Source organism: Sciurus vulgaris (genome assembly GCF_902686455.1).
Source record: "Sciurus vulgaris genome assembly, chromosome: 18".
Classification (NCBI taxonomy): Eukaryota; Metazoa; Chordata; class Mammalia; order Rodentia; family Sciuridae; genus Sciurus; species Sciurus vulgaris.
This window is the reverse complement of record NC_136479.1, coordinates 2,403,685-2,416,792: the sequence shown is the minus strand read 5'-3', so window position 1 is coordinate 2,416,792 and position 13,108 is coordinate 2,403,685. Positions and strand designations below refer to the sequence as shown.

The 13,108-nt window shown below is 49.5% G+C and overlaps 1 protein-coding gene across 4 annotated transcripts in view; it reads right to left on the bottom strand.

Annotated features, from left to right (window-relative positions):
* The window catches only part of FLYWCH2 (FLYWCH family member 2), a 93,855-nt gene that overhangs the window by 75,607 nt on the left and 5,140 nt on the right, over positions 1-13,108 (bottom strand). For 2 of the 4 annotated variants that reach the window (XM_079120395.1, XM_079120397.1), the window contains exons 2-3: positions 12,236-12,668; positions 8,177-9,626 (exon numbers count right to left, since the gene is read on the bottom strand). In XM_079120395.1, coding sequence (XP_078976521.1) covers positions 9,529-9,626; positions 12,236-12,557 — 420 coding nt within the window. In that variant the 5' untranslated portion in view covers positions 12,558-12,668 and the 3' untranslated portion in view covers positions 8,177-9,528. Of the gene's footprint in view, positions 1-8,176; positions 9,627-12,235; positions 12,669-12,901; positions 12,951-13,108 lie in introns of those variants that run through there. The other 2 variants (XM_079120396.1, XR_013760637.1) reach the window with 2 other exon arrangements.

The window sequence follows — 13,108 nt, the reverse complement described above, 5'->3', positions numbered from 1 at the left end:
CGGGTTGCTATTTTAGGTGAATAAATGGGAGAGAAGAAAAAAAATTTTTCTTATGGCAGAGAGCCAATTTAAAAATGAAGGAAGGGCCTGGAGCTGTGGCTCAGTGGCAGAGCGCTTGCCTAGCTTGTGTGAGGCACTGGGTTCGATCCTCAGCACCACATGAAATAAACAAATAAAATAAAGGTATGGTGTCCATCTACAACTACAAAGAGAAAGTTTCTAAAGATATTTAGAAAAAAAAATTAAAAATAAAAATGAAGGAAGAGTTACGCAGAGCAGGGCTCATTGGCTCACACCCGTAATCCCAGCAACCTAGGAGGCAGAGGGAGGAGGATCATAAATTCAGGACCAGTCTCAGCAATTTAGAGAGACCCTGTCTCAAAATACAAAAAGGGCTGGGAATGTGTCTAGTGACAGTTGGTTTGATCCCAGTACTCCACACCACCAAAAAAAAAGTAATGTAGAAAACCACTATTTGACGTTCGTTATAGTAATAACTGATTCCGGCAAAAATTATCAATGGCTGCCAAGACTGGAGAGTGAAATTTTAATAAGAACAAGTATGTACATAATGCAAAGAATCTCCCAAAATATACTCGTCAATGACAATGGGGAAATACTAATTTTACATAAAGTAGAGGAATGGGGATTCCAGAAGTTCCTATGACTCAGGGAGCATGCCAAGTCCAAATTACATTCCTAATACTTTCTTTTTTTTATATATATTAAAATTTTAATAATGTATTAGGTCCAAAGTTGATCAGTGTTTCTATTATCTTCTTATTCTTTCATAAAAATAAATCACAATGAAGGCTGGGTATGGTGGCACACATCTGCAATTCCAACTTCTTGGGAGGGTGAGACAGGAAGATCCCATGTTCGAGGCCAGCCTTAGCAACTTAATGAGACCCTTAGTTGATAGAGTCCTTGCCTTGCAAGCACAAGGCCCTGGGTTCAATCCTCAGCACTGACAGTTGATTTCAGGGTTCCAAGGCCACATTGTGACTCCCAATTTAACACAGTCAAGTGTATGCTGGTACCCTGGGCAAGAAGAAACAAAACTTTGCTCCCCCAAAACTGTAAGGCTTCTGTGCCAAAGTAGTCACATATGTGAATGTCAGAGAATCTTTCCTTCTTCATTCACCCTGGCTCTGGCCTTTTTCCATCTGGGCAGGTGAACAACCTAGATCCAGATCTACGGAGCCTCTTCTCCAGGGCAGGAATCAGTGAGGCTCAGCTCACTGATGCAGAGACCTCCAAACTTATTTATGACTTCATTGAGGACCAGGGTGGTCTGGAGGCTTGTTTCAGGCTGCAGTGTGTGTTGCAAGTCCTCTTGGAATCAGTTGCAAGATCTGTGCCGCCTGGCCAAACTGTCCTGCCCCGCCCTTGGCATCTCTAAGAGGAACCTCTATGACTTTGAAGTGGAGTACCTGCATGAGAAGATCACTGATTAGCACTGATCAGCTATTTCACTGCTGTGACTAAATGATATGACCAGAACAATTATAAAGGAAGAAAGGTTTAACTGAGGACTCATAGTTTCAGAGGTCTTAGTCCATAGAAGGTTGGCTCCATTCCTTGGGGCTCCAGGTAAGGCAGAACATCATAGAGGAAGAGCATGGCAGAGGGAAGCAGCTTGCATCATCAGGAAGCGGAGAGCCTAATACTTTCAAGATACTATTTGTCTTCTAAATTTTCATTTGCTCACAAGTGAACAGTGGGATATTCTAAAGACTACATGATGTTGTAACAGGCTAAATGTAGAAACAGATATGAGAACCTGTAGTTTTCTCCTAAACTGACATTAAAGAGATTTGCAAAATCATAAAACAATGCCATTCATCAATTTTTTTGGTTGAAAAAAATATTGTAATTTTTATGAAAATGTTATGTAGACACATAAAAGGTTTATTATTGTTGAAATTTTTGGTAACAGCTTCATGAATTCACATACCACACAATTCACCCATTTAAACTACAATCAATTAATTTTAGGGCAATCGTATAGTTGTGCAAACTTCATCACAGTTTCAGAAGCTTTTCATCCTTCCAAAGAAGGAACCTTTAGCCATCACTCCCTGGTGTGGCTTGGATGCGGTTTGTCCCCAGGAGTTCATGTGTTGGAAGATTGATCCCCCAATGTGGCAGTATTATGAGGTGGTGGAATCCTCAGAGGGTGAGGTTTAGTGCAAGATAATGAGATCATTGGGAGTGATGCCCTAGGAATGGGTTAATGCTGGCCTCAAGGATGGAAGCGCTTGAGGAGTGAATTAGTTTCCCTGAGAATGGGTTTATGTGAAAAAAGAAAAGAAAAAAAAAAAAAGACAGAAAAAGGAAAAAAGAAAAGTGCCTTACCCACGGTGCCGGTGCCGTATACTATGATGCCCTCACCAGAGCCATGCTCTTGGAGCCCCAGAACTGTGAGCTGAATAAGCCCCTTTTCTTTACAAATTATCTATCTCCAGAATTTGTTACAGCAATAGAAAACGAACTAATGCACACCCCAATTTTCTCATCCTTCCAACCCTAAACAACCATTAATTTTCTTTCTTTCTCTGTAGATTGGTCTATTCTGGACATTTCACATATATGGTGTCATGCAATATGTGATTTTTGTCACTGACTTTCACTTAGCATAATACTTTCCAAGCTCATCCATATTGTAGCATTACCAATACTTCATTAATTCTTTTTTTTCACCATTGGGGAATTGAATCCAGAGTCACATTACCGCTGAGCTACATCCCCTGTCCCCCCGCTTTTTTTTTGGTAGTGGGGATTGAACCTTTGAGTGCTTTACCTGGCCCCTTTTTATTTTTCATTTTGATAGAGGGTCTCATGAAACTTCTATAGGGCTTTACTAAGTTGCTGAAGCTGGTGTTGAACTTATGATCCCCCTGCCTCAGCCTCCTAAGTATCTGGAATGGCAGGTGTGTGCCAATGAACTGGGCTACGTCATTAGTTCTTGTGGCCAAATAATATTTTTATGTATGGATATGCCACAATTTGCTTATCCATTCATCTGTTGGTGGATGTTTGGGTCATTTTCACTTTCTGGTTGGTATGAATAATATTACTACGACTGTTGTGTATGATTTTCTGTGTGAACATGCTCTTGGGGACCTATCTAGGGGTGGAACTGCTGGTTCATAGGGTAACTTCATGTCCGAGGGGCTGCCAGACTTTTCTACAGGATCCGCACCATCTTACCTGCCCATTAGCATGGCATAACAGTCCCTGTTTCACCTCGTCATCTACATTAGACATTACCTGCCTATTATTATGTTGATTGCCATGCCAGGGGATATGTGGATGTGAAGCGGGATCTCTCAGTTTTCATTGCATTGTCCTGATGGCTAATGACATTAGCTTCTTATGTGCTGATTTCCCATTTGTATATCTTCTTTGGAGAAACGTCTGTTCAGAACCTTGGCCCATATTCTAATTGGGTTGTTATTATTATGTGTGAGAATTCTTTATATATTCTAGATATATGTCCCTGGTCAAATGTGTGATTTGCACCCCCAACCCCATGTTGTGGGTTATCTCATCACTTTATTGCTCCAGTTGAGATGGTGTCTTTTGGATCATAAAAGTTTTTTTGTTTGTTTTGGGGTTTTGTTTTGTTTTGTTTGTGCTAGGAGTGGAATCCAGGGGTGCTTAACCACTATGCCACATCCACAGCCCTTTTTATGTTTTATTTTAAGACAGGGTTCACTAATTGCTTACGGCCTTGCTAAATTGCTGAGTCTGGCTTTGAACTTGCTAACCTCCTGCCTAAGTTGCCCAAGTCACGAGGATTACAGGTGTGCACCACCCACCATGTCCAGCTGAATTATAAAAGTTCTTAAGTTGGATGATGTTCAGTTTGTTTGTTTTTTTCTCTTGTTACATGTACTTTTGATGTCATAACTAAGAAATCATTGCCTAAGAAGTCCCTGCCTACTGCAAATTCACAAAAATTTACTCATGTGTTTTCTTTCTTCTTTTGGTGCCGGGGATTGAACCCAGGGCTTTGTGCTTGCAAGGCAAGCACTCACCAACTGAGCTATCTCCTCCACCCCTACCCATGTGTTCTCTTCTAAGTTTTATTTATTTAAAAAAAATATATTTTTTTGGTGGTACTGGGGATTGAACTCAGGGCCTCATGCATATGAGGCAAGTAAAAATATATTTCTTTAGTTTTAGATGAACACAATACCTTTATTTTTTATTTTATGTATTTTTATGTGGTGCTGAGAATTGAACCCAGTGCCTCAACACATGCTAGGCCAGCGCTCTACCACTGAGCCACAACCCCAGACCTTCTAAGAGTTTTATAATTTAGGTTTTACTTATTGCGGTCTTTGACCTATTCGAGGGTTTTGTTTTGTTTGTTTTGTATGTGATGTGAAAGGAGGTCTTCAACTTCATTCTTTTTTCATGGATATTCCAGCTGTCCCAGTACTATTTGTTGAAAATCAATTCTCTCCCCCATTTAAGTGTCCCAGCATTGCCTCACGGGTGTAGGTCTGTAATCCCAGCAATTTAGGAGGTTGAGGCAGGAGTATTGCAAGTTGGAGGCCAGCCTCAACAATTTAGGGAGACCCTGACACAGAATAAAAAGCACAGGGTTGGGGATATAGCTCAGTTGGTACAGTGCTTGCCTTGCAAGCACAGGCCCTGGGTTCAATCTCCAGCACCGCCAAAAAAAAAAAAAAAAAGAAAAAAAAAAAAAAAAAGTACAAAAGGCTCAGGATATAGCTGGGTGATAAAGTGCCCCTGGGTTCAGTCCCCATGATACCCACGGTTATGGGTGAGGAGTTCTGCTTCCTCAGATGTTGAAGAATAACACCAGAGAAGCACACCGAGGCAAGCATATAAAGCAGGTTTTATTTAAAGATAGTAACACAGACTTGCCCCGGGAGGGAGAAGGGGGCTGTGGCTGGTATTCTGGTTTCTCAAGAAGTGAGAGCACCTGCCCCTCTTATAGACTGAAGTTTCCTTTGAGCTCTTGCTCTCTCCCCCCCTTATCTCTCTCCTCCCTGCCAAAGGACTAGGCCCAGGAAGTGCCAGTGAGATGGCAAAAAGGTGAGAAGCAGTGGGCAGGGGGAAGGGCCAAATGGAGTGATGCAGGCCGGTGGGGCCCAGGGGTGTTAATGAGCAATTTCCCGCCTGCAGCCTTTTGAGGGCACAGGTAACTTTGGTGATCAAAGGGTTTTGGAGACATTGACAGTCCATTTTCCCAGTGGTGGTCTCTAGCTTCCCAGACTCAGATGGCCTCCATTTCCTCGATGCGACTGGATCACTTACAATTTTGGCTTCACCCAATACTGATTAATAAATAAATGTCCTGGGGAGTGCAAGTCCTACAACTCTGTCATTCTTTGTAAATTTTGTTTTGCTTTTGGGTGCTGGGACCGAGCCCAGGGCTTCACACATACCAGGCAAGCGCTCTACCACTGAGCTCCACCACAGCCCTTGTTCATTTCTAGATTGTTTTTGCCTATTCTGGGTACCTTGAGTTTCCAGATTTCCTCCTTCTGATTAACCCTTTTTGAGAACGAATCTAATTTTGTAAAACTGAGATAACAATTATTTTTATGTGTCCCTGCTTTTTTATACCCATAAAATTCTCTATTGTAAACTTTCTCCCATAGTTCAACTTATTTTTTATATGATTGGCTACCTAATTTATTTATTTTCCTATCTGACACTTCGTTCAGAATTTCGCTATTAGAAATATTGCTGCTAAGGCGGCTTCCTTCCTAGTATTTGGGAAACATTCTCGGTAAATCTTTTCCCCACTGGTGCAGCCCTCGCCTTAGGTCCAGCCCCGCCCCATTGGTCTAGCCTTGGCTCATTGGTCCAACCCTTACTCTTTGGTCCAGCCCTGCTCCTTGGTCCAGCCCTGGCTCATTGGTCCAGCCTCGGCTCATTGGTCCAACCCTTACTCTTTGGTACAGCCCTGCTCCTTGGTCCAGCCTTGGCTCATTGGTCCCTCCCTCGCCCTCCTGTTCAGCCCTCGTACATCGTCCAGTCTGCCTCCGCAGTGTACCGTTGTCCTCCAGCAACCCGGTGCAGCCGGGTGCCCTTGGGTACCGCAATGGTTCCCGGAGTTGCTTTCCTGCGGCACATGGTGGCCCCACGTCAAGTCCCCACTCCTTGCCCGGATGCCTCCTGCCTCCTGCCTCTAGCTGCGCGTCCTCGGAGTGCAGGGCGCAGACGCCACTCCTCCCTGGAAGACTCGGAACTCCAGGCCCCGGGCGCTGCTCTCCGCCCCTCCTCGGTTCTAACGCTGTGACCCGGGGTTCCCGGAGCGCTGAGGCCCAGGTCCCAGGACAGAAAGGCTGCCGCGCTTCCCAAGTCTTCCCGCATCCTGCGTCCTCCTTGGGATCCTTTCCTTTCGGCCACCTTTCACATCCTCTGCGTTTTCGGGCTCGTCAGCCTGCACCCCACCTCCTCCCGTGCCGCCCCGCGCCACCCTCTGCGTCTGCTCCAATCCACACGTCCGCGACCCGGAGCCTGTACCCCAAGTATCCAGCAAGCTCGCCACCCCCTGGCACTTCTGCCCCGCGCCGGCTCCCTCTCTGCCTGTTCTCCACACTGGGAACTTCAGGAACCAAAATCTACAAAAATCCCTTTCCTGGTGGTGTTGAGCTTAAGTTACCGGGCGCGGGGGTGAGGGGCCCGGAGCACCAAGAAGCAACAGACATGTAAACCACGAGGAGCGGAATTTTAGAAACTGGTTTGTGCTGTGCAGAGATAGAGCAGGAAGGAGGGCTGCAACTTGTGTTGGAGTTTATTTTGGTGGGCATCCAAGAGTATGGGTCTGTCTCTCCCTGTAGCGAGCCATCTGCAGGTCAGTGCTGAATAATGCAGAGCCGGGCGCGGTCACGCACACTTGTAATCCCAGCAGCTCAGGAGGCTGAGGCAGGAGGATAGCAAGTTCAAAGCTAGCCTCAGCAATTTAGCAAGACCTTAAGCAACTTAGCGAGACTCTGTCTCAAAATAAAACATAAAAAGGGCTGGGGATGTAAAGTACCCCCAAACAAACAAACAAATAAATAGTACTGGGATGCAGCTCGGTGGTAGGCAGCAAAAGGTGAGGTAGGGACCCGACCTGGGCCTGCCTGGGGTGGGTGGGGGTAGTTTAGCCCTGTGTGGGGCATTCGAGTAGAAGCTGGCTGCTGGATGATGTGGACGATGTCACTGAGTCAATGAGATTCTTTTAAATGCACTATGGATTGCGATCATGACCATGAGAGAGGGTCAAGTTCCGACACTGCAGGGGTCATTGTTTGCAGTCTGCATTTGGATGCTTGGGGGAAAGCGGAGGGCAGGGGTGGTGAGTCCCGGTGAGGGCCAGGTAGGTGTTCACTACACTCATCTTGCGGCTTCCACGTGGTCACTTCTTAAAAGTAAAAATATAAGCAAACAAAATTTTGACTTTGCCAGACCCAGTATACAAGCTTCTGGTTCCTCTCAGCTCCCCAGTACTGGTCACTCCCCAGGATCACAAGTCCCACCTCCCCACTCTGCCCCATGTGTGCCCTTGCTGCCCCCGTGGCATCTCACAGGGCCATCAAAAGTGACTCTCAGATCTGGTGCTCCACACCACCCCTAAGACTGCCCTGTGGCCTCCCCGGCAGATGCAGGAGTACTCGATGGTGTCACACCAAAGTCCAGAGGAGGGGACATCTGTGTGATCACTGTCCTGTGGGCAGGGTGAGGAATCCACCCTCCCTGACTGGCCTGGACTGTGAGGGGTGGCCATGAGAGGTGGAGCATGAGGTCAGCTGCCCGCCCCTTCTCTACACCCTGGCTTCTCCAGATTACCTCCCCCCAGCCCTTCTACAGGCATTTTTTTTGCGGGGGGGGGGGGCAGAGTACTGGGGATTGAACCCAGGGTCTGGCACAGGCTAGGCAAGTGCTCTGATGCTATGGCCCCAGCCCCAAAGGCATTCTTATCATCTGACAAAACCAGACAACAAAGAGCACCCAGGAATGGACTCTATTTGAACATAGAATGAAGACAAAAGAAATTTCCAATTACAGGTGCAGAACAGAATAGAAATGTTACAATGTTATAAAAATAATATAGCAAAATGGGGAGTTGGGGCAAGAATTACCAGGTAATTTGTTTCCTGGGGAGTCGATTGATGCAGTTAAATTCTTTTTTCCTTTTTTCGGCGGGGGTTGCTGAGGATTGAACCCAGGGGTGCTGCTTAACCTCTGAGTACATCTCCAGTGTTTTTGAGACAGGTCTTGCTAAGTTGCTGAGTCTGGCCTTGAATTTGTGATCCTCCTGCCCTAACCTCCTAAACCCCTCAGATTACAGGAGTGCACCACCAGGCCCAGCTCATCCCCAGTCCTTTCGATTTTATTTTTTATTTTGAGACAGGGTCTTGCTAAATTGGCCGAGGCTGGCCTTGATCCTCCTGCCTACCAAGTCCCTGGGATTACAGGCCTTTACCACTGCACCTAGCAATTTTGGATAAATTTAATTAATTTTGAATAAATGTTTAAGAACACAAGGTCTCTACATCCAGCATTTAAAAAAAGATTCCTTGTGCCCAGAGGCAATTTTCAAATAAGGACCACGAGGTGAAAGGTCTGGAGGCTAAAGCTTCGCCCCTGGGGTTCTCTGGGAACCTCTAACCTTGAGGAGGGTAACTGAGCTCCCTTCATCTCCCCTCCAGCAGGGCAGCCCTCATGAGCTTGGGCAGGGGCTCAGGTTCCAGGGAATCTCCTGCAACCCCCAAATCACCTGAAAAGAATGTAGGAGGCCACTTGGCACTTTTGTCAGGATCCTTTCCAGACCCCAGGAGCTGCAGGCTCACCCCTTCCTCAGCATAGGACTGGAGCTGCCACCCTCAGTAGGGTGGGCTCAGTGCCTGGGAGCCCTGTCTAGGAGGCTTCCTGAGGAAGAGGAGCTTGGACCAGGGAGCGCAGTGACTGAGGGGCATCTGGGTGGACCCAGCAGGAGGGAGCCTGAGGTTCCCAGGGAAGGTCAGCAGCACCCAGGGTCAGGTGATATCAGGCCCAGGGCAGAGCTCCCACCATTCCCTTTCAGACCAAGGGCAGCAGGAAGGGGAAACCTCGGGAGCTTCACCTGGTTATGGTCAGTAGCTGGTTTTCCAGCTTGAGGAGGCCCATGGGGTGAGGCCTGGGGGTTGGAAACCCCAGTGAAGAGCCCACTAGTCTGATGGCCCACGCCAGGCAGCTCTGGGGCAGGACCAGGTGAGGACTGATGGGGGAGAGAGGGCCCCAGGGTGGCAGAGCTGGAGTCAGGTTCCCAAAGTCTCAAATCTTGGGATGTTTAAAACCTGTTCATGATGGGAAATAGCATAAAGCTTTTAAAATTCTCCTTTTGATTTTTTGTTTCCTGCTTACAAAAGTAACTTAGGCTTGATGTAAAAATTTGTTTAAATTATACAATGTTGAAAGTGAAAATCCACCAAGACCCCGCCTGGGAAGTCCTGTGGACTAGCAGAACCACCCAGTTGCTTGGCAGTGAAGACACAGCAGCTGCTGTTGCCAAGGTTACGCAGACGCACTGGGTGTAGCAGGGCAGGCAGTGGGCTCCCCGCGCCCAGCGGGATCCGTGGCTGCAAATCCGCTGTCTTCCTTGCCGCCTAAGTCTGGAAGAGAGGCGGGGTGATCAGGGTGGTGCCAAAGGGCAAGGGACAGGACGGGAAGGGCTGGCCCTGGGCGTCCGGGGGTCTATCCATGCAGGAGCCCCACTGCCTTCACTCCTGGCCTCTGTGGCTGCTGGGCCAGAAGCCTCTTGTGGCTGACTTAGGGAAGTAATTGCCACTTCAGGGTCACTGCTCCCAAAAGTCACTGGCCCAGGGACACAAAAACTGTCAAAGTCATTTTCAAGAAATTTGGGGCTGAGTGGGAGAGAGCCACTGCCATCCCTACTGCCTGGGCTGGCCAGAAACGGGGAAGTCTGCAGGGAAGGAAGGGTGGCAGGAGCCAGGGGTCATTCTCCACCAGTGCTGCCTGAAGGAGCCCTGCCACTGAGTGGCCCTTCATCGGAAGAGCGAGACGTGGCTCCAACTCCCACAAAGCAGAGGCCCAGAGCCTGGACAACAGGAGAGAACATGAGCAGAGTCTCAAGTGGGCTGGACAGAGCCTCAGGGTGACTCCATCCTGCACAGCTCAGTGGGAAGAAGATTCCACAGGAGCCCGGGACCAGCAGTGACAAGCTGGTGGTCTCAGGGGGGTGACTTAGCCCCTCTGAGCTCTGCCTCCACCAAGACTGGTGTGAGCATGGTGGAAACGTGGAAGCACTCAGCAGGCCTGGCTGATGGGGCTGGCATGCTGCAGAGGAGCGGGAGCTCAGGGGCCCAGGACTCCTGTCACCCCAGCACTGCCTCCGTGTCCGTGCGGGGATCCCTGGCAGGGGACGGAGGCTTCAGGGCTGTGGCTGGGGACACCCCCATCTCAGGTGTCCCTGATCTCAGGCCACTTCCCATAAATATCCATCAATGAGGCAGAGTTCCCTGAACTGCTCAGGCAGCTGATGAACACTCAAGGCCCCCCTTCCTTATGTCTGGCTGCCAGGTGAGTCCTCTGGGCCACCTATTCAGAGGCAGCAAACCAAGGCCCAGGACTCTGGCTTTTATTGTCCTCATCTTCTCAGGGCATGGCAGACCCCACTTCAACTGGAAAAAATGCACCACTGGGCACTCCCCCAGGGGAGCTCCCCAGAATTTACACTCAGAAGATGACTTTGCATTCTCACGTTTGTACCAATCATGGTGGGGGCTGGGGGATCTGCCTGGAGTTCTTACAGACTAACACAGGAAAATGGACCCACACTGACTCACCCTCTAGGCAGATATAAAGAAGACAGAAACAGACAAACACAGATGTTCACGCAGACAGTGACTCACACACAGATTATGCACAGAAAAGGCCACAGCCAAGCACTGGCACGTACCAGGACATAGGTACTCTCCAATCATCCTAACCAGTCGATCTGCCCTGGTGTCAGGGGATTTCCAGTTCCTGGGAGGCCTTGCCTGGTGGCCCTTGGCATCCCATGTGTATTGCTAACCTGGGGCCCTTCTCCAGCCCCAGGACATCAGGAGACAAGTGGGTTGACAGGTACGACGTACTCCTGGCCCAAAACTTGTCTTGTCCCAGCACCCTGATTTCTGAAAGTGCATCTTGTGGCTGCTAGCCCACCTCAAAGCCCCTTCCTATGGCCCTAGCTGCCTATGCTCTGAGCACCCCAGGCTTCGCCGATTGCCCTTCAGGGGACACCCACCAGCACCTCTTGTCCCTAGCCAATTTCCTGTTGCCTGAGCTTTTGACCCCAACCTTGCTGCTCCAACAGAGTCCTGAGGCACTTGTGGATGCTGGAAACCTGCATTGTGACAAGTGTGAACTGGGTGCAGAGAAAGAGGCAGCCTGAGCCTCTACCTGCCCTCCACTCCACTCCCCACCTGGACATATCCCTGCCTGCTACTTCTGTCCAAAATCCACATGGAGCAGAGCCCGAGGGTGGGTGGGGGTGTGGATGGGTCAGAGTTGCCCCTCTCATTCACCCTATCACTCCAAAACAAGAGGGCTGTGGACCTGCCCAGTCAGCCCTGCTCCCCTTTAGCCAGCCTGCAGCCACGAAGGCCCCTCCCCGGCCTCAGGGCCCTGGAAGCCCTGAGCTGTCCTCCTAGAGGCTCCAGGGAAGGGGAGGCTGGGGCAGAAGAGGCAGAGAGGGGAGAACAGGCTCAAGAAGCTGGCACAGGACCACCTGGCCTGGTCTGCTGGTCTCCCTGAGTCCCAGCACCAAGTGGGTACTCAGCTGCTGCTCAGGAAATAAAGATGAAGCAGTTGACTAAAGCAACAAAGGAACTTTCTAGAACATATGGAGGGTGGACCAGGAAGCCTAGGCCTCTAGAGATGCTCACTTTGCAATCCAGGTCTTAAGAACAAGTGGCAGCCCCTCCCCCCAGCAGCACATAGTGCCAGGCCCACCTCCAGCTCAGACACTCCTGTGGTAGCACAGGGTGCAGAGCTCAGGGCCAGGCTACTGCACAGCGCTGGGGCCAGGCAGAGTTCCAGGGCCTCGAGGACACAGGGCCTGCACCCACACCCTCTTTGGAGGAAGCAGGGGAAGGGAGGCCAGGAGGGCAGAGGGAGCAGCAGGGACTCTTAGAGAAGGAGCCAGCTGTGTGGGGGCAGCCAGGAGAGGGACTGGGCTGTCTCTGGCAGGGGCCATCCCTGGCTCCCAGAGCCTCACCGGAGTCCGGCTTGCTGCGTTTTTGCTCAGGCTCCTGAGGGGCTGCCTCAATGGCCCGCTGAGCCTCTGGATGGGTCTTGAGGAGGGCCTTGGCCAGGGTGGCAGGGCCCGGCACCCCCAGGGACATGATGCAGTGTACTCCTTTGCGCTTGGCCCCAGCCACCTTGGCGCTGTCTTTGGAGGCTGTCAACAGGACCAGTTTGGAGAACTTCCTGGGCTTCCTGGGGGCTGCAGGGATGACATCCGTGCCCACCTCCGGGGACGGCTCCTGGTCGGCCTTCACACCCTTGCCTTCTTGATCACTGGACTTGGGCAGGGACATCCTGGAACCAACGTCCAGCCCTCCGGTCACCCACGTTCAGCGTTTGGCTAATGGGTTTCTTTTCTTCTTCCTCTTCCCTGTCCAGGAGCCTGGGAGTCCAGGGACTCTGTCCTAAGGGAGGAGGCAAAAGTCCAGTCAGTGGAGGAAGCCTTTGGGCTTGGGGCTCTAGAAAATCAACCTGGGATGCAGCTGGGGGCAGTACTGGGAACCAGCAATTTCATTTTTCACTAACCCATTATTTTCTCAAGTTGTAATGTCCATAAGCTCACTTTTTTTTTTTTTTTGGCATGAACTAATATACAATGGGAACATATTTAACATTTAAAAAGATATCATTTACTCACAAGCTAACTTTTTCATTAGTCCATTACTCAGAGAAAAGGGTCTCCATACCTATACAACAAGAAAATACATGAAAATAAAGATAAGGCCATGTGTGGTGGTATAGGCCTGTACTCCTAGCAGCTCAGGAGGCTGAGATAGGAGGATCACAAGTTCAAAGTCAGCCTCAGCAACTTAGCCAGGCCCTAAGCAACTTAGCAAGACCCTGT